The sequence below is a fragment of the Ceratotherium simum genome, chromosome 1 (assembly GCF_057802395.1).
Source record: "Ceratotherium simum simum isolate JZ-2026a chromosome 1, ASM5780239v1, whole genome shotgun sequence".
In the NCBI taxonomy this organism is placed as follows: domain Eukaryota; kingdom Metazoa; phylum Chordata; class Mammalia; order Perissodactyla; family Rhinocerotidae; genus Ceratotherium; species Ceratotherium simum.
The window spans coordinates 21,745,637-21,771,652 of NC_141900.1; the positions used below are offsets into that span (position 1 = coordinate 21,745,637).

The 26,016-nt window shown below is 38.1% G+C and overlaps 1 protein-coding gene across 3 annotated transcripts in view; it reads left to right on the top strand.

Annotated features, from left to right (window-relative positions):
• RELN (reelin) overlaps positions 1 to 26,016 on the top strand; it is a 490,103-nt gene that overhangs the window by 458,705 nt on the left and 5,382 nt on the right. For 2 of the 3 annotated variants that reach the window (XM_087441541.1, XM_004439311.3), the window contains exons 51-63: positions 216 to 370; positions 1,663 to 1,877; positions 4,049 to 4,226; positions 6,488 to 6,663; positions 6,809 to 6,915; positions 7,969 to 8,211; positions 8,793 to 8,968; positions 12,706 to 12,779; positions 13,587 to 13,748; positions 14,523 to 14,680; positions 16,712 to 16,931; positions 19,126 to 19,323; positions 20,271 to 20,369. In XM_087441541.1, the coding sequence (XP_087297667.1) occupies positions 216 to 370; positions 1,663 to 1,877; positions 4,049 to 4,226; positions 6,488 to 6,663; positions 6,809 to 6,915; positions 7,969 to 8,211; positions 8,793 to 8,968; positions 12,706 to 12,779; positions 13,587 to 13,748; positions 14,523 to 14,680; positions 16,712 to 16,931; positions 19,126 to 19,323; positions 20,271 to 20,369 (2,161 nt within the window). Of the gene's footprint in view, positions 1 to 215; positions 371 to 1,662; positions 1,878 to 4,048; positions 4,227 to 6,487; positions 6,664 to 6,808; positions 6,916 to 7,968; positions 8,212 to 8,792; positions 8,969 to 12,705; positions 12,780 to 13,586; positions 13,749 to 14,522; positions 14,681 to 16,711; positions 16,932 to 19,125; positions 19,324 to 20,270; positions 20,370 to 20,997; positions 21,082 to 24,855; positions 25,466 to 26,016 lie in introns of those variants that run through there. The other variant, XM_087441605.1, reaches the window with a different exon arrangement.

Below are 26,016 nucleotides of genomic sequence, written 5' to 3' on the forward strand. Positions count from 1 at the left end.
CTTACTAATATCAGATAGTAAATATATATCAACCTCCCAGTATCCATGTTCCTAAAATGATATGTTTACATTAGTGTTTTGTCTGTGGATTGTATATAGCATATTATAAGAAAGATTTCTGCTTAAAATAATTCTAGATGTTGCTTAAAGTGAAAATTTGCTTCGAGTATTTTGGTCATAAATTTGTCATAAAATTTTTGTTTTTCTTTTTTAAGTAAATGAGCATTGGCTATTCCATGATGATTGTACAGTAGAAAGATTCTGTGACTCCCCTGATGGTGTCATGATTTGTGGCAGTCATGACGGAAGAGAAGTGTATGCAGTGACCCACGACCTTACTCCCACTGAAGGCTGGATCATGCAATTCAAGGTGAAAGTGTTCTGGTCTCAATTACATAAATAACCATACACTAGCAATATAAAAATGAAAAAAAATTATAAACACCATATAATATTTCATTCACTTAATATATGCTTTGAAAAATAAAATTTAATATTCAGGTAATATACATCACAACTATCTATAACTTAATTATTAAAAGTATTTTATTTTGGAACTATTTCAAGTTGAAACTTTCATAAGAGTAAATATGGCTCTGCTCAGGATTAAATACTGCTAGAGCAAAATATTGATAAGGGGCCAGCCCCATGGCCTAGTGGTTAAGTTTGGCACACCCCGCTTTGGCAGCCTGGGTTTGGTTCCCGGGTGCGGACCTACACAACTCGTTGGCAGCCATGCTGTGGCGGCAACCCACATACAAAATAGAGGAAGATTGGCACAGATGTTAGCTCAGGGCAAATCTTCCTCAAGCAAAAAGAGGAAGATTAGCAACAGATGTTAGCTCAGGGCCAATCTTCCTCACCAAAAAAAAAAAAAAATTGATAATAAAAATGTAGGATACTGATTTCAATCATTATATGATTGTTTAAATGATTATATGACTTAGGCAACTTTTTCCTCTAAGAAAAGGTTAAAGCTATTATGGTTATATCTGCTTTTTTTTACAAGAGCATTTTGATGTTTCTGGAGAAAGAAAATTATAGAAAACAAAGACATGATTAGCATTAATGTCAACATCAATTTTGAAGATTTTTTGTCAACCAATTTATTCTTTCTACCTCAATCACCCTGTATTAGCAATAAATGTTGCATTCTTGCTATCTCCATCAGATAGAGTTCTGTGCCTTATTAAAAGGACCTTCTGTTATCACTTCATTGCATCTTACTTGTAGCTGAAAGTGATTTATTGAGAGTCATAAATTGTATGACAAAATAGTAAACTTGGTAAAGCTGTTAGCAATCCTTCTTGGTCAAGCAGTCTGCCAAATAGAAGTGCCAGACCATTAGCACAACAAACAACAATTTGTAAGAGTGGGACCAGGCCTTCCAAGGCAACCAGCCAGCCATGGCAGAAGCCCAGGTTTCAGCTTTTCTGCAAGTTCCCTGTGCAGTATATTTGGCACTTTCTATAATTTGTCACTTTGGGCAACCATGTCGACTTCCCCGTCCATCAGCAGAACAAATCATGAGCCTGAAAATACAGGATGGATGTGGTGCACTATCTATCAAGTGATCAGCAGCTTTCTTGCTGCCAAGTCCTTAGAGCTGAAACATGTAATATGGTTTCAATACCTTAACAATCTTGCTTTTCTGTTTATTAGATCTCTGTTGGATGTAAAGTATCTGAAAAAGTTGCCCAGAATCAAATTCATGTGCAATATTCTACTGACTTCGGTGTGAGCTGGAATTATCTGGTCCCCCAGTGCTTACCTGCAGACCCAAAATGCTCTGGAAGTGTTTCTCAGCCATCTGTATTCTTTCCAACTAAAGGGTGGAAACGGATCACCTACCCACTTCCTGAAAGCTTAGTGGGAAAGTAAGTAGAAAATTAAAATAAAGCCTGGTTCCAAGCATCCAGAAGTACATTAGGGACACTGTTGTCAAGCCTGAAATTATGCGTAATTGTGGGTAAAATGCTCCCTTCCTCCCTAACTCCAAAGGTTCTCTAATTGGTGACCTCCATGGTGAGCTAACTTGAGGGAGACCTCAAGTTGTAATCCTCAGACTTATCAAGATGGGCCTTGGCGGGCCCTTCCATTTTCCACACCTCAGTGTCTGCAAATGGAAACAGAGCAATAGTGAAGGCCTTGGAGCCAGATGAAAAGGTGTTTGCTGCCTTGTGGATGTTAGACCGTGGTCCACCATGCATGATACACTTTCCATGTTACTGCTTTGTCAATCCATTAAAAATGGAGCCAAGAGCAAATCCTAACTCATCATGATGTTTGCACAAATCCTAACTCTTCATGCTAATTGTACATGTGTGGTTTGTAGGTTTCCTTTTTCTCTTATCAAAGCATGTGTTCTGTACCTGTAGTGAAAAGTAATTAGCCTGAAGCAGTAGTGAACCGAGATAATTAAACTCGTCTCTGAAAAGTCTGTAAGTTAATTTAAGGCAATTCCAAAACATTTCCCTTCAAATGAAAAATCAGGAAAAAAGATAGGCTAAAGAAAATGACAGGTGTAACTCTACCATATCAATTATAGAGTCTGGCTAAATGAAGAACCTTCTTGTGAAAGAGAATTAAGATATATGACCACAACATATAGAGCCTCTGAATAAGGTGCTTACACATGGCTTTTCCAGTGAACCAAAGATATCATTTACTACTTGACCACTCACAGTTTTCAAGAACAAATCTAAAGACCTTAGTCAATTAATACACTAGGAAACTAAATCAGGACACTTTCGGCTGCAAGTAATGCAAACCAATTCAAACTGGCTCAATTAAAAATGAAATGTATTATATCTGTAATGAAAAAATCCAAAGATAAGTGAACTCCTGTAGGATTGGTATGTTCACAAGGTCAACAATGTCTTCAAGGACATTGTTATTTCTTACTCTCTTACTCTTACTCTTTGCTCCACTGTCCACACATTGGTGTCGTACTCAGCCTTCAAGCGGGTTCGCCTCATGAACATAGATGGCTTCCAGAAAACTGGAGCGGAATGCGTCCTTACTTGTGTCCAATGGGAGAGAAAGAGTTACTTTTCTTTCAAACAGAGCTGCGGCAGGCACCTCCCTGCATTCCATCGCTACAAATTAGTTCAAGAAGCCCTATTCCTGACCCAGTCAATAGTTAGGGGAGTTATATTATGAGGATTATCTCATATAACTCATCTGGGGTGAAATAGATGCTGGGGAGCCACCACAACGTCATCACCTCATCTTCCCCCTCCCGTTCGCTCCTGTTTTTAATAATGAGGTGTAATTTACGTTCAGTAAAATGCACACATCTTAATTGTTCAGCGAAATGAGTTCTTGCCATTATGTAACCCGTGTAACCACCACATAGAACAAGATACAGAACATTTACATCACCCCAGAAAGTTCCCTGGTGCACTTTGTACTCGACACCAAAGTAGTGTGGCGTATTTTAATATAAGGTTAATTACGAGGCTTGTATTTTCCCCAGAAGACAGAGAAGAACAATGATGAAATTAAAATCTCAGGGAAATTGTCCTTTAATATAACCCCTTCAAAATTGTTTTCTAATTAGCATAGTTACTCTGATAATATTCATTATCTTTGGGGAATTCAGAAGTTGCAGTTTCCTAGTTGCCTGAAGGCTGTGTGTATGCTGACAAGGATTCACTCACTTTCTGTCAGTTTTAGAAATGCAGTTAATGAACCTAAATTGCGTTTTAACCACTGGACTCCAGTTCATAAGCAACCTGATTTATGATGGTTACAGATTTGCATTTTAAAATGTTCCTATTCCTTGAAATAGAGATTCCGCTGTATTTTCATTTTCTTTTACAAGTTTGCTCACATATTATAAAATTTAAATGAAACTGGCTTTAAACTTCCATTACTAGAAATAGAAAGATAATGGTAGTCAGAAAACATTTTTTATTAACCCAATTCGTCCTGGCACGGTGGCTTAAATGTTTTTTCTCTTGAGCACTGAGTACATACACATGAAAGTAGACTTGAATAAAGTTAACTTTTGTTTTTCGCTCTTTTGCTTTTGTGTTGCCAATAGTCCAGTCAGGTTTAGGTTCTATCAGAAGTACTCAGATATGCAGTGGGCCATCGATAATTTCTACCTGGGCCCCGGATGCTTGGACAACTGCAGAGGCCATGGAGACTGCTTGAAGGAGCAGTGCATCTGTGATCCGGGATTCTTTGGGCCCAACTGCTACCTGACTCACACTCTGAAGGTAATGTTAAAGCCCCCAAAGGAAGCATTTACTCACATTGCAGGCCACGCCTTATGAACCGACTTAAGTGTGAGACTAATAATTTATAACAACATTCTTTGGAGCCCCCAGGAAATAAATCCTTTGGATGGAAACTAAAAAAAATATGTCTTGGGTTTCTTAGATACAAGAATATTAGGATCAAGTTCTAGTACAATTTACCTAATTTATAAAATAAACCAGATTTTATGGATTAAAGATCATAAATACTCTGCTTTTTTTTTAAAGCACACTCAAAGTCAATATTAAGCCTTCTTCATTTTTTCAGTAGATGTGCTGTTGGAAGGAAGATACTGTTATTGTTGTTATGAAATAAAACAAATAACATAGATATATTATCACACACACACAAAAAATTTCAGAAAGGCCTAAACAGCACCTGAATTATTGTTCAGAAAATTCAGTGTTCTGATTTGCTGACTGCTGAAATGTGGTTGTGTGTTAAGAAAAGAGAGGTCATTCTTGGAAGCTTTAGCCGTTGCATCATTATTTAATATGCAAAGCAAATACAACTGTCCAACACAGTTGCCATATATGCATTCCATTTCTGTGAATAAATGTTATGCATTCATCATTTCAATAACAGAAAAATGATTAAGCTAAAAAAAGCACAAGTGATCGAAATCGAGCATATTAAGTAGCAAACAATGTAAACAAAACCTGTTCTATCTTTTCTTTTTTCTACAATACTTCTTGTAATATATTCCAACAGCTTTGGAATTGATGAATTAAGGAAAAAATTGGAGCAATGCCCACTTGTGTCTGAAGATGTTAGTGTGTTTGTTCAAATGAGATAACATCATCAAATGAGATTATAACATGAGAAACATAGCCACAGATAATGAATAAACTTAAAAAACCTAGTTTCTTTCGTGAGCATTCAAATTTCATTAGCATTCTTCAGTTGGATAAGAAATTGTACAAATCTGTATCATGAACTCTGATTCAAACCTTCCTAATGAGAATTCACAAGGTTAACAATGCACACCTTCTGGCTCTATTCTTACGTGTAAACCTCCATTGATAAAATTGTGTTTATTTGCTACCAGCAGAGAGGTGAGGTATGACTGACCACGTGACTACATGTCTATAACTATAGAGGTGATTATGTTCTAAGTTTGAGAAAAAGGGGGTATATTTAAATCATTTTAACTACACAATAAGATAGCAACTAGATAACTCTCCTAAAGAAGCGAAAAAGTATACAGTTTTTCTGTATACTGTTACTGCAATTACAACTATAACAAATTGTTTTCATGGTAAATTTCTATCACTTAAAAAACAAAAAGCAAAAGAATTGTGCCTCAACCCAATGCGAAACTGTATTATGGACAAAATGAATGTGCTATGGACAAAATAAGTAGAAAATCAAGATCTTGTCTATGATGTGACTGGATGAAATAATTTGACATAAAATATAGCCATAGTGAACCCTAGTATTTTACTTATCTACTCTCTTTGGAAAATAGACTATTCCTGATTGTTGGTCATTCTTAGTTAAAAGGATAAACTGGAGACCCAGGGAAAATATTTTTTCTAGATTTTGAGTACTGCTCCCCATCATCCTGCTGCTTGGCCTTGATAAACGTGGGAAAAGTCTTTCAGGTTGCCTTCCAAGGTTGCTTTTCTTTTGACCTCGCACTGAAAGCTTCGGTTTCAAATGTTGCTGCCTGACCGTGTAGGCGTCCTAAGTTCCCTCAGTGTCAGCAGCTGAAGAGCCCTGTTGCCTAAAGCAGTCTCCAGCGTGGGGGCACGCGCTCCAGGGGGAACAGGCAATCCATTGGGGAATGGTAGCGGAAGAATGCTAGGACATCTGTTTTGTTTAGCTTATTTCTTAAACTTTTCAATTTTTGTGCATCTGTCATAATATCCGAATAAATTATATACTATGTAAATAAATACACATATTTTGGGAGTATATGCTTAAGTAACTTTTTACAAAGAGGTGTATTACTGTGCTCAACTTTACAGTTGTTTTGTAAAGTCTCTAGACTTTAAATTCCTATTAGTAAACATTATTTAAGCAGTTTAAATGACCTTCAATGTATGATGGAAAAGAACATTGTGGAGATATCCTGTTGTTGTTTTTTAATATCTTTGTAAACGCATTTGTAATCAGGTTTAATTTTTTAAAGTCTAAGATGTAACTCTGTATTGTCTTAACTATTCCGTAGTTAGTGTCTGAAATTATTTGTAACCACATGCCTCCTACTTTTTCCCAGACTTTCCTGAAGGAACGCTTTGACAGTGAAGAAATCAAGCCTGATTTATGGATGTCCTTAGAAGGTGGAAGCACTTGTACTGAGTGTGGGATTCTTGCCGAGGACACTGCACTCTATTTTGGGGGATCCACTGTGAGACAAGCTATTACTCAAGATTTGGATCTCAGAGGGGCAAAGTAAGTCAATTTTTTGTTATTTTTATTGCAACGTAGCAAATTGGCCCCAAAGCAAGGAACACGTGTGTGGAAGAAGTTGTTATCCAAGATTTGGGTAGACTGTTCTAATTAACTATTCTGATGGATAATATGTGCTTGCATTCAGATTCCTGCAGTACTGGGGGCGCATCGGTAGTGAGAACAACATGACCTCCTGCCATCGGCCCATCTGCCGGAAGGAAGGCGTGCTGTTGGACTACTCTACTGATGGAGGCACGTTTCAGGGGTGAAAGCCACGCCTTGGAGCAGATTCCCAAATTCCATCCAATGCTCCTCAGAAAAGTCTCTCCAAAACTTTGCTGACTTCGCAATGCAGATAGTGAAAGTCACAAAGAGAAAGCTATAGATCTTAGTTGCATTACACGTTCCATACATGTGACTTCTGTGTTATGCAAAATCTACCAAAAAAGGGACAAGAGAGAAAACATTAAAAAATAAGCCTCCAAACTTTTTGAATAAAGGAAAATCTCTGTGCTTAACTGAAATTTGATTATAAATGATACAGTTAAGAAATAAATTTTGTATGATTTTCCAAGTAAAAGATAATTTAAAAAACATTTTTAAAGCATTTTAAAAGGGTTTTGTGAGAACAAGCAAGTAATAAATGCTGTAGAGAATCTATAAGAAAACTTTATTAATTGTGAAAGAAGATAGTCTGAATTTGTGTCTGTCATAGACTATTTTAATAAAATTCTGTTTTATTTTTAAGCAGCTGAAACCAGACCAGTAATCTCTAGAAAATCAGTTTTAGCAGATAGATATCATGCTTAACTAGCAGATAAATAGATGGCCCTAAAGTATTTTAGGGTATTTGAAAGGTGTTCTTAAATAATTTAAACATCCCACCTACAGTCTTATCAGTTGATAAGAGAGAAACTTTGTATAAGTCCAACAAATTGCGAATTGCATAGCTGTATTTTAAAATACTAAGAGTTCTTATATAGAAACGTGCAAAACATGGGTGTATCTCATTATTTATGAGAAATAATGCATACAGGAATCTAGAACAAAATTTTAAAAGCATAAAATATATAATTTTTACTTCAATGTTTTTATTTTTGGTCAATTATTTCTAAATACCTCCCCCTCATATCATCAGCCTCACTTTGAAACAATATTTATTGAACACTTACATTATAGTCAGTGAAATCAATTCTCATTACCTGGTTGAAGATTTCTTTGGGAAAGTTACAGTAGCTGCAGTATGCTGGTGGTTTGTGGGTTTTTTCCAGATATGTTACTATGTGGGTATATTTATTATTATAGGAATTACTTGGACTTTGCTCCATGAGATGGATTATCAGAAATACATTTCTGTTAGACACGACTACATACTTCTTCCCGAGGATGCCCTCACCAATACAACTCGACTTCGCTGGTGGCAGCCTTTTGTGATCAGCAATGGACTTGTGGTCTCTGGGGTGGAGCGTGCTCAGTGGGCACTAGACAACATTTTGATTGGTGGCGCAGAAATCAATCCCAGTCAACTGGTCGACACCTTTGATGATGGTAAGAAACGAGACATTGAACAATCTTTCCTGTGAGCCTTCTGTCTGCTTATGCCTTCAGATGAGTTACTACATGAAAAGCATTTAGAAGAGTACCTAGCACATATTCACTGCTCAACAGATGTTAGCTGTTATTTTCCCCAGTGGTTTGTAAATCTTCAAGGTTGGCTGCTTGTTGAAATGTCAACTGAAAATTTAATAAGTCCTGTTAAAGACAAAATGTCTAGCTCTAAAAATAACTTGAAATTTCAATACCCCCAAATATTTGGTTTCTTTGGGAATTTCTATACCGCAGAAATACACATTGTATTGGTTTAAAAGTGTACCAAGAAGAATTTTGCCATGGTGAAAGTTACCCAGACTAGCAATTACATTTTAAAAGTTGGGTAATCATTATACTAGCATTTAATAATCTTTTCTACTTTTGATTTCTCATCTTGGATTTATGTATTAGACCAATTAAATATAACAGAAATCAATCTTAAAGCAAAAAGCTAGAGCATAGACATTTAAGTAATTCAACAATAAACCGACCAGTTCAAGAGAATAACATGCCATATTGCTTCCAATTTACCTTAACAGAAGGCACTTCCCATGAAGAAAACTGGAGTTTTTACCCTAACGCAGTAAGGACAGCAGGATTCTGTGGCAATCCATCCTTCCACCTCTACTGGCCAAATAAAAAGAAGGACAAGACTGACAACGCTCTCTCCTCCAGAGAACTCATTATACAGCCAGGCTATATGATGCAGTTTAAAGTAAGGGAGAGGGCCTTCCAAACAGTGTGGCATTACATTTGGGGGGCGGAGGTGCGGGGAGAATGCTTATTCGGACAACTATAAGGACAGGATTGATTTCATTCATGAAAAGAGACTTTATCTTATGAGTAAAAGAAGTAATCTTTCACAAACGCCTGTATCACCTAGGTAGGATTATTTGAGCTTAGATAAAATCTATAAGTATGTTGGGACATAGCAAGAGGTGTAACTGTATTATATCTCATACATGTAACCTTGTGTTCACCTTCCCAAACTTTGAAAATAAAAAGCTCAAATAGGTACCTCTGCCTATTCTTTTTCTCTCTCTCTCTCTCCCCTCGCATTCCTCCACCTCTTTCTCTTACTCTCTGCCTATTTCACGCATCAAGCCACTTTGCTTCTTAATCTAGCCTTTTTCATTTTGTCTTTCCATCTTCCTTTTGTGTCTGACTTCCAAACACAAACCTGTACATTAGCCCTGTTGGAACTTTCCAAATCCCTGAACATTTAAAAAGGACTCTCCAATCTTTTAAATGCATGTTTTATTCATATAGAAGGATGGAAGGGAAGGCATAGGAGTAGTTAATAGTCAATCAGAGAGAAAGATAAAGCATATCAATTGATGTCTTTCTCATTGCAAAACACATTAAAAAGGGGCATTACAGAAATGCACTTTATTACTAGATCATTTTAAAGACAGACATCATTGTTCTAATGCTTTTGTTTAAGATGTGCTACAATGACGGTTCATAGTAAGAATCCTTATTAGCAGAAATAAGAATGTATTTACTGCTGGTAGGAGAGGGAAATGGGAGTTGTTTAATCAGTATAGAGTTTCAGTTTTGCGAGATGAAAAAGATCTCTTGCAGAAGAAGCAAGGTATACACTCTTTTTCTCGGCTCTATGTTAAACTCTCCTTCAGAGACTGGAAGGTGAGGCAAGGTCCCCAAATGCTCCCAGTCCCTCAGGACTGTCTTTAACTTCGTGGCGTGGAGGATGTTCAAGGTCACATCCAGTGTTAACACCACTCCTAATTCCAAGCCCAGTCCTTTAAGAGTGAAGGTTTTCCCTCTATCCGGCCCACACTGTGGCCCATATCCGAGTCATCATATCTGATTGAGTTGATTAGGGGTTCTTTTGCTGCCTCTATCAGCCCAGAACTGAAGAAACTGAAATTTTCTTCTCTAAGTCTGTTTGTTTAAAAAAAGAAAAGTTTGTCCCCAAAAATGTAATAATATATCACTTAAACTAACATTTTTGAAAGGCACCATAGACTCTCTGAACACTACATCTAGCAGCTTTCACCCATTCCTCATCTTTCCTCATCCATCAGAGACCGGCCGATAGCTGATCTCTCTCCTACTGGAACCACAAAAGAGAACAGAGGAATGTAACCAGCTCCACAAATAGGAGGCCGACATTGTCTCTTGTGAATAAAACACTGAGACCCGAAGAGGCAATGGTAACTGCGAGGCATGCTAAGGCCAATATTTTTCATCAAACCTCTTGAGTAGTCAAAAGGATGATCAAAAGGGGGAACTATTGAAATACATTTCTAGGAACAAGACAGAGCCACTCCTGCCCGGGATTCCTCGTCAGCAAACCAGACTTTCATGTTCCTGTAAATCCTCCACAGGACCAGAATCGCAATATATTGGTCCACCAATCCCAAAACACCAAGCCAGCACAGGGCTCTATACTTATTTCCTTGTTCTTTGATCTTTCTAAATAAGGTCAGATATGCAACCCTAGCCAATCCTGCCTTGTTTCCACGTTGCCTCTTCTAACATGCTATAGAACTCGCTCTTGCCCAAAATCCCTCAGGAAGAGTGCCCCACTGCTTGTGAGGGACTGTACTCCCCCAGTCTGTGGATTGTTCTCTCTTGAATAAAGGACATCAAACTCTACTAAATTGTTTTAGTTTTGTCACTTGACACTCTCTGTACCATTTGACACTGTTGTCCTTGTCCTCTCCAGCTCGTGAAATTCTCTTTCCCCTTGGCTTCTAGGTTCTCTGCTGGTTCTCCTCTTACTTCCTTGATAACTCCTTTTATCTCCTTTTTGGCTCCTCTTCTTCCCTCCAACCTTTAAGTATCAGCATTTCTCAGTACTTCTCAGCTTTCTTCTCTCTGCATAGATATTCTTACCAGTGGGAATTTTATTTATCCCCTGGCTTCAAGTATCATATCTTTAGGAGCAACTCCTTAGTTTGCATATCCAACCTTGACTGGCTCACTAACAATTAATTCAGTACTTTTAATAGCCTGTGTACATTTCTACACCTTTGTCTTATGAGCATCTCAACTCAACATGTCTAACAGCGAACTTCATATCTTCCCTCCCCATTCCAACTCCTCTCTGATTTCCCTATTTCTCCTGATGACACCACCTTTCACCTATTCATCAGCTTTAAATTTTAAGGTAGTCTTTGATTTTTCCCTTTTTGCTTTTCACATCTAATCAATTACTGCATTCTTTTAATTCTAATTCCCAATGTTCCTGGTACCCATCCCATCTTCTCTGTTTGCACTATTACCACCTCCCTTCTGGCCCTAATTAAATCAGTAGTCCATTAACTAGTCTTTCCACCTCTAATCTGTCTCCCCTCCCACCTGTCTGCAACAGCACAGTCAGATTGATCCTTACAAAGCACAGCTCTGAGCACATCATTCCACTGCTCATAAACCTTTAATGATTCCCCATTGCCTACCAAATTAAGGTCAAACACCTTAGACTACGACTCACTGTCTGCCAACCTCAACCAGTCTTTCTAACCTTCTCTCCCAGGAGTCCACATACTCTATACTCAGGCCAAAGCATACCATGTGCTGTGCTGTAGCCATGCCAGAGTGCTTTCCCACCTGTGTGTCTGTGCTTACACCCTTTCTTCTACCTTAATGTCTTTCTCCTATCTTGACCTCTCAGACTCTTCCCATTCTTCAGGGGTGGCTCACATGCACCTGACTTGATGAATTATTTTCTAATCAACTTACTCAAATACATTCTCTCCTTCCTATGAAGCACCACAGCATTTTATTTGTATCTTTTCTGATTTCCATTTCCATAATTGGAGTATGCTTCTTATTCTCTCTCTGAAGCCAGGGTTATTTTGTTCATAAGTGTATGGCCTGAAATTTTTAGCACTAACCTTCCCTAGTATCAGCACTGAAATAGGACTTGTTGATTAAGTAGATGAATGGGACTTAAATTTGATTCAGCAAATTTTTATAGCATTTATGCATTATTGAGTCAAACATTTAATTGCATATAGTATGGAAAGCTTTTATTCGTATGGAAAAGGAAAAGGCCCTAAGAATGAATATTGAGTAATTAAAAATTGCTATTTTTAATTACAAATAAAAAATCAATAGTAGCATCAAGGAAGTTAGGATATCAATGAAAATGTTTTCACCCAGTGATATTTTATTCTCCAAATGTTACTTTCCTTTTGGCCAATTTATCTTGCCCAGATTTATGGTTACTATGTTATACTAATTAAGTAAATAGAAATAGTACTTTTTTAAACCTTAATTATCATCTCCATGCAAAATTGCATGTGTTTAACAGAACTGAAAAGAATGTGTTCTTGGTGCCCTGGCAGGCTGCTCTGTAAAAGCTTCTCTAAATATTTCTTGATTGCTTACCAGAGTCATAATGAAGAGAGATGGGGTTTCTCATTAATGATAGGTATCATTTAATCTTGCCTGATACATATTGATTGTTTATGTCTGTTTTAGATTGTGGTGGGTTGTGAAGCCACTTCTTGTGGTGACCTTCATTCCGTAATGTTGGAGTACAGTAAGGATGCAAGGTCTGTGAAATAAGTTTTTACATTTCCTCCAAACTTGAATACACAGTTCAAGTGGTTGTCTGTTTTTAAGGCAACTGCTTACAGAGGAGCAAACTTCTGTATTCAAAGTGGTAATTGATGTGTATTACAAATTTCATTCATATGAAATTTATACATATGTCTTTTCAAATTTTCCTTCAAACCAAGAAAAATCAATTTTCATACTAGACTGCAGCCAGCAAACTTTGTATTTTAAAATAAGTAAGACACTACATTTGTCCTCAAAGTAGAACTCTCTTTTATTCATGTTGCTCATTTTCAAGCAACCCTAACAAAAATTTAAATCAGTGAAAGATCTGAATATGCTTTAGCCAGAGTCACATATCCTAAAGCACAGTAGCAGCATCGAATAAAAGTCTGACACGGTACAGTTACTGTATTAGGGTGTTGTCTGCCACCACCACTTTCAAACATGAATTATAGTGAGTTAAGTTTGGGTAGACAGAGAATTTTGTCAATGGCTTCCATGTATATTTCTGGTAACAATATCAGTGGGAAGAAGCCACGAAAAGGCAGCATTATGGATGCTATTATTTTATTCTATTGTCTGTGAATATATTAATGTGCCTGTAAAGAGTTAGAATATGTCTTATATGAAATAATTTTCAATTTTTCTGTTTATTGTCTGTAATGATAAATATGTACAGGAAATAGGAAATATACTAAAAAATATCTTAATGTAACCCAACCCAATGCATTACCTTGGCATTAGACAGGTCATCTATTTCTCTTAAGAGTAGTCTAACATAATATCTTTGGTTTCTGCAGGTCCGATTCCTGGCAGCTTGTTCAGACGCAGTGCCTTCCTTCCTCTTCAAACAGCATTGGCTGCTCCCCCTTCCAGTTCCATGAAGCCACCATCTACAATGCTGTCAACAGCTCCAGCTGGAAGAGAATCACCATTCAGCTGCCTGACCATGTCTCCTCCAGGTAGGTTGCAGACTAAGGTAAACTTTGTGGAATCATCCGGCAGTCTCTACAGAGCTCACACAGTGAGCTGAGAATAACTGATAAAATGAGGCTAGAGTTTTAGTTGCAGTAGTGCCCTCTCCTCTCTTCTCTCCCACCTCTCACCAACCCGTGCCCCAAAAAGGCAATTGCATGTCCCAAGAAAGAAATTGGAAGAAATAGGGTCTTATTTCTAAATGATTCATAGATCTCAAATTTTCTTTTGACTAAATACCACAGCACATGCCAAACTCAATCACAGGCCCCAAGTCACAGATCCCCAAATAAAGACCTAGAGTTGGCACCATATCTGCCCCAGTGTTCTATGCTCCCAAAGGCTGCACTGCTCATCCAGATACAAATACCCTCTGGGGCGTGCAGGGCTGGTTGGGTTACGCAAAGCCGCAGGATAAATGTAATGGAGTGCAATCTTTCTAGAGCACATTCATTTTACTCAAAGATTTGGAAAATGATACACCACTGTAGGAAAAGTAGACGCAGATTTATTATGGAATAGAATAGGAAATTCACATAAAATTTTCAGGGAAGGCACAAGCTTCCAGAATGGCATTTTGGGGTATCCTCCTGAAGTCTGAAGAGTACACATTCACTCATGTCTGCCAATCGGTGCTTCAGGGCAAAATTTGGGAAGCCTTTTGCTCAGAAATAGTCCCCATTCTCAGAGGCTAGAGGCTGGACACAGCCACGGGAAATGACAGCCTGCTGAATCCCTTCTGCTCTCTGTGGGACTTGCAGTGCGACACAGTTCCGCTGGATCCAGAAGGGGGAAGAAACTGAGAAGCAGAGCTGGGCGATTGACCACGTGTACATCGGAGAGGCTTGCCCCAAGCTCTGCAGTGGGCACGGATACTGCACCACCGGCGCTGTCTGCATCTGCGATGAAAGTTTCCAAGGTCTGAGTCCTGGACTGTCATGTGTGACAGAGGAGACTGTGAGGGGCTCCTCATCTCAGCATGTATACAATGGCCACTAGGAAATGGATAGAAGCTCTAGCCTGAGGGATTTGGGATAGATAGTATACTCTTTGATCACAGAGATATTTACCTTTGGAGGGGATTGTCAAGGATAATCTTATGCTACATTCCTTGAATTTTTAAAAATGCAGGTTTTATCCACCCAGGATATTCTATGGTACCTCTCATTCCCCATCTTCCGTATAACTCCCTGCCCCACCGCTACCCCCAGGACTTTATTTCCACTTCTGGGCCCATCTCCTCCCTGGCCTGGCTGCCCCTCCCTAGATACCTGGCCAATATTCCTTCTCCCTCAGCCTCTCCCAGCAGCAGCTGCCACGGTCCTCCCAAGATGTAGCTGACAATTCAAGATGTTCTGTTTCCTCAGTCACTCTGTCACACACACACAAAAACCTTTATGACTCAAAAAGATATGTTTTACTGCTTGAGTTTCTAGAGGCTAAGTATATATTCGGGACAGAGTATCTACTCTACTCCTGACATCATAGGAATTTGCTCTGTCCACCTGTTAGAAGGCCTGCAGCACTGCTTTCCTTCAATGCAACGTTTCTAACAGATTTCAGCCTCTATCATTACAAAGTTCACTTTACATAATTACTTATATCCTCAGAGCCTAATACTTGGCATCTAGCTATGCTCAATAAGTCCTTTTTGAATGAATCCTTACATTGCCTTATGCTTTACTATTTACACAGTATCCACCAATTCATTCAGCAGAGTCATTTAGTACTTATGATATCCCTGTAAATTAGCTATGGTTAACGTAATTATTCCCACTTTACAGGTAGACAAACTAAGACTCAGGGAGGTTAAGTGACTTACCTAAGGTCACAGATTTAGTATGTCAGAAAGAAGACCAGTACTCAGGTTGTTCTTTCCCATCAGCCTTGCTGTCTCTCAGAGCTGAGAGATTTATCCAAAGAGGACAGAATTATACAACTTCCCCAAGTATATGCTGTAAGAATCCATAGGTTTGAATTCTGGAGTAGAATCTAGTTAGATTTCTTGGGTTTTGCTATTTCCTTGCCTCCAGATGAAAAGAGTATGATTAATGTAGCCTGCTGCACATCTCTGATGTTAGAAGTTACTTACCTGCCATCTTTTTCGCTTGATCTCATTACCACTGAGACCAGCTGGGTCTGTCTGTGTATTAGCTGGAGAATTTGAACTTTAGGCAAATGAAGAAATCAAATGTCTCACAAGCAGTCCTAGACGTCTGGAATTTGCCCTCTCCCCTGATCCAACAGAACCATAACCTTTGGATTTTGACCTATTGTAGACATTTAGGAACGTTGTGCTGTTCAAATCAAGGGAAAATGGAAGCATATACACATTTGCTAAAGCAGTGTCTTACTCAAATGCCAGCACTTCAGCTCAGGGGTCTCTGAGAAACACTTCCAGTTTATTCATTGTTCGTTTATTTATCCCAGCTTCATTACTGAATATCTTGTATGTGCTAAGTATTGTGCTAGGTGCTAGAATCCAACGATGAATAAAATGCAGTCTGCTCTCAAGAATCATCAAATATCGAGCTAGAAGGAGAATAAGAACATAGTTTATTTTCTGCTACAAAATCTTGGTAGGGAAAAGAAATGAGGTTGGCCTCTCAGGCTGGGGTGAGAGCTCCCTCCTGAGACCCATCATTGGTAAACATGCAGACCCAGATGCTGTGGTATTTAAACAACGGATTTACACATGCGATAAGTACATTAGCACCTAGGTGTTTGAGTAAACATTGACTCAAAGATAATGGGACTTTTTTCAACAACGCAAGCCAATGATTGCTAAAATAAAAGAGAAACATTTATTTCTGGGAATCTATATCTGCTAGGTATTTTGTCATTCTTACAGTAACAATGATGGGTTAAATCTGAAATTGATTACTTGTACTTAATCTTTGATGATTCTGCTTGTTCCAGCTAATTTTTGCAATTATTCCTTTCCCTCTAGGTGATGATTGCTCTGTTTTCAGTCATGATCTTCCCAGTTATATTAAAGATAATTTTGAGTCAGCAAGAGTCACTGAGGCAAACTGGGAGACCATTCAGGGCGGAGTGATAGGAAGTGGCTGTGGGCAGCTGGCACCCTATGCCCATGGAGACTCACTCTATTTTAATGGCTGTCAGATAAGGCAAGCTGCCACCAAGCCTCTGGATCTCACTCGAGCAAGGTAACAGAACTCCTATGTAGTAGTCCAGACAGAATTAGTCGCAAGCCTCTTCATTGTCCACTGTCTGTTAGATATGATCCTGAACTTCATGGCACAGATGTCACTAAGCAGTGGAAACTTAAATATCATTTGAGTTTGGTATGAGGAAGCATTATATTGTTTTACAACTCAGAATTATGCTTTGCTTAAATTTATTGTAGAATTACCTTGTATTTCTTCACACACAGAGACATAGGCTTCACACACAGGCTGAGTGGTGGTGATATAGGCATGAGCCTAGAGAAATGACCAAATATAAAAAATTGATAAGTGTATCAAATCAGCACATTATGCACCTTAAACTTACACAATGTTATATGTCGATTATATCTCAACAAACTTGAAAAAATAAATAAAAAATTGGCTATGGATAATCTATGTAAATAATTTAATGTTGACTGTATGCAAGCATGTAAATATAAATATGTACATGAAGTAGATTTGTAGTAATGCAAACATATACCTATATTTAGCATATGTAGTCACAATATGTAGAAATGGAGGATCGATGGAAGAATGGATGGGAACTTTAAAAATTCATGCTCTCAGAGCTGCATGTTAATGCAGAATAGAGTGGACAGAGACCGTGCAAATCAATTAGGGAAGTGACAGAGAAAAAGAGACCCCAGGAGGATTGGATTTTCTTCCCCATCAGCCCTTTCCAGCTCTGCCGCTTGGCCAGAGCACACACAGCTTTTTGTCTGTGTAATGCAAGAAAAGAATCCAAGGCTTTATAAACGTTGAAAAGTGTTAAAGTATTCACTGAATACTGAAAAGTATATGAGTATATGTGAGAATTAGGTGTTTGATTAGTAAGAATGTAGATATTTACTTGAAGCTTAATATTAGTGTATTTTCAGAGGCAGAAAGGCAGGTTCAGGGGCTTTCAATATGATAGAGAATGAAAATATAATAAAATTAATTCCTGTATAGTAAACATAGAGATGCCAAAAGTTGTTGTGTCCACCCATCCCCAATTTTTTTCCTACCAAAAAGATGTACTTAATCTAGAGACAACCTGATGTTTTCCTTGACCCCATATACAGCTACAACTAGCTGCTTAGTTGACAATTGCATGCCATGTTGTACAAGTAATTTTGCTTTAAATTAATTTAGGCATTTACAAGTTTTAAGTCTAGCTTTTTATGTGACCACCCACCCTAAATGGGATTACTCTGTTAATCAGTAGGAATCTTATGAGAATTGACTTCCTATGTTTGAAAACCATATCTTCTAAGGGCAAAGATTTGCCTGTGAAAAGCAGAAGGACACATCAAATAGGATAGCAGACATGGTCCAGAGCCTGCATGTCTAACTCAGTTTTCCCCCACTCTGATCTCCAGACATCCTTTCCTAAAATAGACATATGATTTATCCTTATGCAGATGGTGTTCAGTTTGGAGCTATTTGTGAAAAAGTATGTAGTGTAAATATTGTGATTTTATTCCTTGTCCTCTCCGTGTCCTCTGTTCCCTATTTGGCCCATATTACCTTTCAGAAAGTAGAAGGTGTTTCAGGTAAAATACTCTAATAATATTTCTAACATCATGAAAAGAGAAAAGATCTTTGAAAGTCAAAATTGTTTTCTTTGTGTGGAAAAACCAACCTTCCAAGGTTATTTTGCATATGTATGATATAAAAGATAATATAAATAAATTTTATTACTAATGTGATTTAGTCATAAGACTGGTTGCTTCTATTTTTACTATATTATGAACTCAGAAATTATGGCTTTTAGAAAAAAGAAAGATAAAAAAAGAAATTAGAAAGTATAACTCCTTATGGGCCGGCCCGGTGGCTTAATGGTTAAGTGCGCGCGCTCCGCTACTGGCGGCCTGGATTCGGATCCCGGGCGCGCACCCACGCACCGCTTGTCCGGCCATGCTGAGGCTGCGTCCCACATACAGCAACTAGAAGGATGTGCAACTATGACATACAACTATCTACTGGGGCTTTGGGGAAGAAAAAAAGGAGGAGGATTGGCAATAGATGTTAGCTCAGATTCGGTCTTCCTCAGCAAAAAAAGAGGAGGATTAGCACAGATGTTAGCTCAGGGCTGATCTCCCTCACAAAAAAAAAAAAGAAAGAAAGAAAGTATAACTCCTTTAATACTTGCTGACTCTTGTTTAAAGATGATTTCCCCTGTGTCTTTCAGCAAAATCATGTTTGTTTTGCAAATTGGGAGCACGGCCCAGACAGACAGCTGCAACAGTGACCTGAGCGGCCCGCACGCCGTGGACAAGGCCGTGCTGCTGCAGTACAGCGTCAACAACGGGATCACCTGGCACGTCATCGCGCAGCACCAGCCCAAGGACTTCACGCAAGCCCAGAGAGTGTCTTACAATGTCCCCCTGTAAGTGGCTGAAGGAAAGGTGTGGTCTCATGCGGCATCCCTGAGAATCACAGTTTGAGCTAGAAGTTTGGTGAAGTTACTCCACCACGCCACAAAAGCAGGTGGTGGCAGAACCAAGACTAACCCAGATCTCCAAAGCTGCGTTACTGTTTTCTATTAGGACAACAGGCAAAAAATGAAGCAGGGAATTGGGCAAGAGGGAATAGAGAATAACAACTAAATGCAAAGGTGCTTTTTGTATATTTCCCTTCCTCTAACCAGTATTTCTAGTCCCTCAGAAAACAAAATTTTTAATATTCTGCTAGGTACGCCTATTTGAAAATTTTCTGAGGATAGGCAACTGTGTCGGTTTTGCTTAGCATAGTATCCCCAGCTTCTAGCACTCTGCCCGTCGCCCAGGAGGCACATCACGTTTGTTGACTGAATGCGCTGCTCTTCCAGGTACTCCTGGAGCAAGGGGAAGAAGGGACAGAGATGTAGAAGTATTATAAGTCCTTGAGCAGCCAATAAAATTTAATGCTGCTTACAAGAACACTATGGGGGCCAGCCGGTGGCATAGCGGTTAAGTTCATGCACTCCGCTTCAGCGGCCCGGGGTTCACAGGTTTGGATCCTGGGTGCAGACCTACGCACCACTCATCAAGCCCTGCTGTGGCAGGAGTCACACATATAAAGTAGACAAAGATGGGCACGGATGTTAGCCCAGGGCCAATCTTGCTCAGCAAAAAAAAGGAGAATTGGCAATGGATGTTAGCTCAGGGCAAATCTTTGTCACCAAAAAAAAAAAAAAAAAGAAGAAGAACATTATGACCTAAGCAAATCTGAATTCCATACCCCAAGTTTTGTTGATTTAGATTAGACTATTATATTTGAAGTCTGGAAGTCACATACCAGAAGTTTCTTTGTTTTCTAGTGTTTAACCTCTTTGTCCTTCTATCTGTGACCCAGGGAGGCTCGAATGAAAGGAGTTTTATTGCGCTGGTGGCAACCACGCCACAATGGAACAGGTCATGATCAATGGGCTTTGGACCATGTGGAGGTCGTCCTGTGAGTATCTGATAGTACCATCCCATGTCCATTTCAGAAAGGTTTGAAATTCCTTTGATATGGCATGTTCTTTAATTCAGTAAGAACTGTTCTTGAGGAGAAGCCCCGACAGGACCACTTTGGCTTACACTCTTGGCAACTGCAAACTATAGCTCAAATCAGTGTGAAATAACAAAGTCCCAAATGTAATTTAATATATCTTAGAAAACTCCAATAAGCAAAGGTTTATTTAAGGATTTGACAATATTTATTAAATTGGATCAAACAAAAGTCTCCAGGTAAATGGGAAACAGTGTCTTCACCAGACATGGGTTGCCTTATAAAACAGAATGACATCCTGAAAAGAGAAGGATCTGTACTGGGTGATGTACAGAGTATTACTAGCTAATGTGCCCAATTAAAAACACCTGCCTCAGCCACAGATGCCTGGGGCATTCTTCCATTTAATGACATGGCTGCAACTAGAACAAAGAATTTGTGGTTTCAGATTCCTCCTGACCAATCCCAGCACCTAACAAGTTAAGAGTGTTCCCCCATGGTTTCTCATATGATAAGGTTGTCCCCGCTCTCACTTAGCTGGGTTTACTGTTCCACAGAGAGATGACTTGCTTTTTCTCTAACAATCTAGTTCCTGTAGAACTGGAATGCTTATGTCTCGACGGGTTCGGACTGATGGCTCCAAGTGGTTGGCAAGGAGAGGCGAATCTTCTCGGTAGATAGGTTCAAATGTTCATTCTGTTTACCAAATCAGAAATGAAATCAGTCCCTTGGCTGATTTCAGTCATTTTGAAAGCAAATTTAAGTGATTTATTGGTAGGAAAACTACCAGATTTGTTTTCTTTCAATCATAGCCATGAGCTGAGTTTTTCAGTCTTGAGTTAGCCCTTGTCTTAGTTTTCACTGAGGCACCTGCTTGCATGGCATCCATATCAACCCCCAAATCCAAGAGCAACCTGGTCCCTACACAAGCTCCCACTGTGCGCTCTGCTGCTTTGGACAACTTGCTGGGGTCTGCCTCCACAAGACAAAGTTGAAGTTTAAAGTAACAGTCCAGACTCATTTGAATCTATATATGAGGCTGATGTTTTACTTAGATATTTCCTAGACTACATTATTCCAGGAAAATAGAATAACCTGGACTCTTAAAATGAATACATGTATGGTAAAGCCAGAGAGAGATGTCCAAATAGACCAAAAACCAACCCTAGAGCCATTCTGCCCTGGCTACTTTCCTTTTAGAGCAGCGCTTCTCAATCTGATTGACCATCAGAATCACCTAGGAGCTTTTAGAAGCATCAACGAATGGTCCAATGCCCAGGTCCATCCCCACAGATGATCCGATATTAATTGATCTGCAGTGGGACCTGAGCATCAGTCAGTTTTAAAAGCACCTCAGGTGATTCTAATAAACTGGTTGCGAAACAATTTAGAGTCAACAACCATTTTTTAATCTTTCAAGTCTCTTGGGAAGACAATTTACATTAATGGGGCTTCCTGTGCCGGACAAAGCATTACCAACTCCTATGGAAACTTCAAAACTTGACAGTCCTCAAAAGAAGGCAGGATGCCAACCCTTGGGTAGACATAACACATCTTAACATGTCATGTGTTTGAGTAGATATTTCTTCTCCTCCCACCAAGCCAAGCAATTGCAGTTATCCATTTTGGATTTCAAAGGCTTATTATCACCATAATTTTCTCCTCTGAACAAAAATTAAAGAGCAGGTGGGGTCAGAAGTGCAAATATACTCACCTGGTATGAAATAACCCCTTCACAACCTGGAAGCAGAACTCTGTTCTCTGCTTTCTATTGACCTGCTGCCTCAGAGACGCTCAGAGCTCCAGCAGGAAGCCTCACCACTCAGCTCGCAAGGCAACCTTCTCAAATACCTGGTGTTGGTATTAATTTTTATGAGCAGTTACTATTATCATGATATTATTACAAGATTCAAGTTCAGATTATATAAAATACTGGAAACCTATTGTTTCTGGAGCGATAATCTATATTTGTAAAGACTTCGCTTGTATTCCATCTTCAGAATTTTGATACTTGGAAGAATTTATCACTTACCAGGCACCTGTCTGCCCTTACCCTGCATTATTGTCTCAAACTCTCAGGGCACTAAAACATTTTGAATGAGAAAAGAGCATTGCCACACATGCACAGTGTCGCATAATTTGAGTTTTATTCAGCATTGTATTTCAGTGAATAATTTAAAAATTATAACTTTATACATATCACCATAAAATTTTATGTATATATATTACACATATAATTTTAAAAGCAAATGCTATCTCTTTAATGACGTTTCAAAAAGTTGTTAAAATTAAAGGAGCTCATTTTTCTTTTTTGGAAAGAAGAAATACTTCATGAAGCTGAGTTCAGTAAATGAGTTAAAAAATACAATACAAAGAAATTATATTTTCAGAACTATGGTTTCGATGTTTTGCTCTTGTCTTAGGATTTAACATTTCTATTCCACTGTACCCTTTCAAAGTACTTCTTTTCAGAAGAGTCACAAAAAGTTTTAAGGCATTCACTAATTAATATGCTTTTGGTAGCTCTATAAAATTATTACTTTAATTCATTCACTTGATGATCTTAAAATAAAGAAAATTCCAGAGAATTCAGAAAAATAAAATATAGTAATTTTCCAGAGTGTCTTTCAACCAAATGAAATACAAAGAAGCTAGCCAAGGTTCATGCCACCATTCACAAATGTTACTAATTATAGCTTTCCTACAGCACATGTATATTTAGAAATAGGTGGAATACTTCCATAAAGCCCTATTAATTCAAAATATCCTCTTAATTAACTATACTTTTGCATAATAACATTTAGTTATATAAACTAGTAATGTTGACTCCTCAAGTTTGGAGGGGAAGGAGGAGACTGAGGTGCGTATCTAAAGAGATACAAGCCCCACCTATGTGAATGCTGCAGATAGGGCTACGAATATGTTTTTGCAACTAATGGTTGGAGGTACACCTTTTTAGAATGTATTTCCTTTTCCAAGTGGAGACAGGCCTTAATCTAGCTTTATTAGCAGAGGTTAGCTTTTGTGCATGTGCATTAGGTACACATGCTAAAAACTCCTAGAAAGAAAAACCGGTCACGCATGGTATCTTGAGTTTAACCTCAGTCCTGCCCACATTAATCAAGAAGATATAGGAGTTTGACGAGAATAGATTTAGCACATTAGACAATATTACAGAGTTTAGGAGTGCATCCTAAATGAACAAGATACAGAATATATTTTTAATTTAATGGTTTAATTCTAAAATACTCCATGTAGAAGGATTTGAGTTTCATAAATATGGATATACAGAATAAGCCCCACACCATAAAGATAAAAACCACCCTTTTAGCATTTAACAGGCAAAGTCACTCATGCCTTATGCTTGTTTGAGTGTAATCTTCCCACTCGGATGATGTTCTTCAGTAAAACCTGCACATGAAAAGCATTCATGATGATTAGGCCCTGCTAATCTGCCACTGAACAGATGAACCGAATTGACAGATCACTTTTTTCCAGCCTCACTAGCTTACAAAAAGTCCTTGTTCCCTAAAGTCTGAATGATGTAGCGTAACACAATGATTGACAATCAAGTGTCAGAAACCTAATTTCTCTCAATTCAGTTGCTAGTATAGAATATTTGTTTTTCAGTAAATGTTTATGAATACATTTGGGCAGATCCCTCACAAGATCCATGCTGGTGGGGTTCTTCTTAGGATAAAAGAGAATTCTTTGTCTTAACCTTTTTTGTGGGACACTCATACTTCTATCCTAAGAATCTCCCTCACCCGACAATGCATTTCATTCACGCATCACATTTCCTGTGTACGTGTCTAAGTCACAACCTGTCATGCGTATAATGAAGTGGGCCAATTTTTGCATGTGTACCTTGAAAGCAAATTGCTCAGGAAAGAGTTAGCCTTTGTGAATTGATTTACTAAAAAGTGAATTATTACCACATTCACTGAGAATTGAAAACCAATATGTTACTAACTATGGTCTTAAACACATTTATCACGTTTAATAATATGAGTCCCATCATGACCATCCCCTCATGCTATTCATTATCAAGATACTGTCACGTTTTTGGCACAAATGATTTACGGAGATGAGCATAGTACATTTGTTGCAAAGCATATTTATCCTTTATTAAATTTGACTGTGTGATCTGATGTAGAGGACTTCTGTATTTTAAAAGCCCATTCCTTAATATATTCAGGAATAAGTATTTTCTAAAATGAAAATAATTGAAAAATCAGATGAGATTAATGGTAGTTATTAAACTGTTACTTTCATATTTATACTTTATATGCAACATTTATGCCAAATGTAATACTATAGCTACATGTACCTTGACATATGGTTATGAGCAAATATTGCATGTTACATTACATAGAAAAGTTAAATATATGTATATATTAGGTATAGAAGAATAAGAAATAACTTCTTTAATTTTTATTTTCAAAAGAGATGAAAAATCCTATATTGCGTCTAAACCTGATCAGACTTTTATGACTAATCACAGTGCTGCATGCATTGAAAGACATTTTTTAACTTGTATTATATTTCATTATTTGCTGTCATTGGTTTTCCACTAGAGTAAGGTAAGTCCTCTTACTAATTCTGGGGAACTGTTTACTAATAGTTTCATCGGTGTTACCTAGGTTAACTGAGAAGTTTTGTAGAGGACCTTGGCAATTGAAAAAAAAATCTATGAAAACAAAGTTATATATGATATTGAGATATACTGGAACACTTGAAACCTATATCAAGTAAATTGAGATTTCAGCCAAATTGTGATAATTCTGTAATGTACACAGTATTGGGCACAACAGCATAGACCAGAGTGCTAATCATCATTCCTTCATTGCCTAACAAATTTGACTCTGTGCCTGGAACTGTATTTGGTGCTCACAGTTTAAATTTATTATGAAGGGAAAGTGAAAATAGAAATGTGTTCAAAAGAGCTACGGGCTCTGATTAAGGGTAATATCTTTCAAAAGACCTATTGTGCTGGAGATGCATGAGGGTGCCTTGACTTCTCAATTCTATTCTAAGTTACTAACTGAATTGGCAGAAGGGTGTGGATTGATTCATAATATTTGTGAGTTCTAGATCCTATCCTTAGGGTAAGATTGGCCTTCTTTAATATATGTTTACATTTGTCCTCTAATGAAGATACTCTAAAACTTAGGAAGGAAGGTAAAATGGTTATCATTTATTAAACATCAGTATATTATGCTAGAAGTTTTCATTTAATCCTTACAACTCCCTTGGGTACACATTATCGGATGTTATTCTCATCCCCATTTAGCAGAGAAAAGAAATATGAAATCATCAACATTTGTGAAATATATGAGCCTGCAGTTATTTACATGTAGCCTTCCTGAAAATGCGTGGCCTTGAGAGTAAAATATATAGCATCCTCTATGCAGGAGAGTTTCATTGATTAGTTTGAATGGCAGCTTCCCATCTTACACTCACCAATATTTCTCTGAAAGATATGACAGTTCACTGGACTTTTATTTCTGCATTCATGTAAGCATTATTTATTATATGTTTTGATGATAAAGGAATTAATTACTAATCGGTAAAAATGCCTAAATTTCTATGAGCTCAAATTACTTCT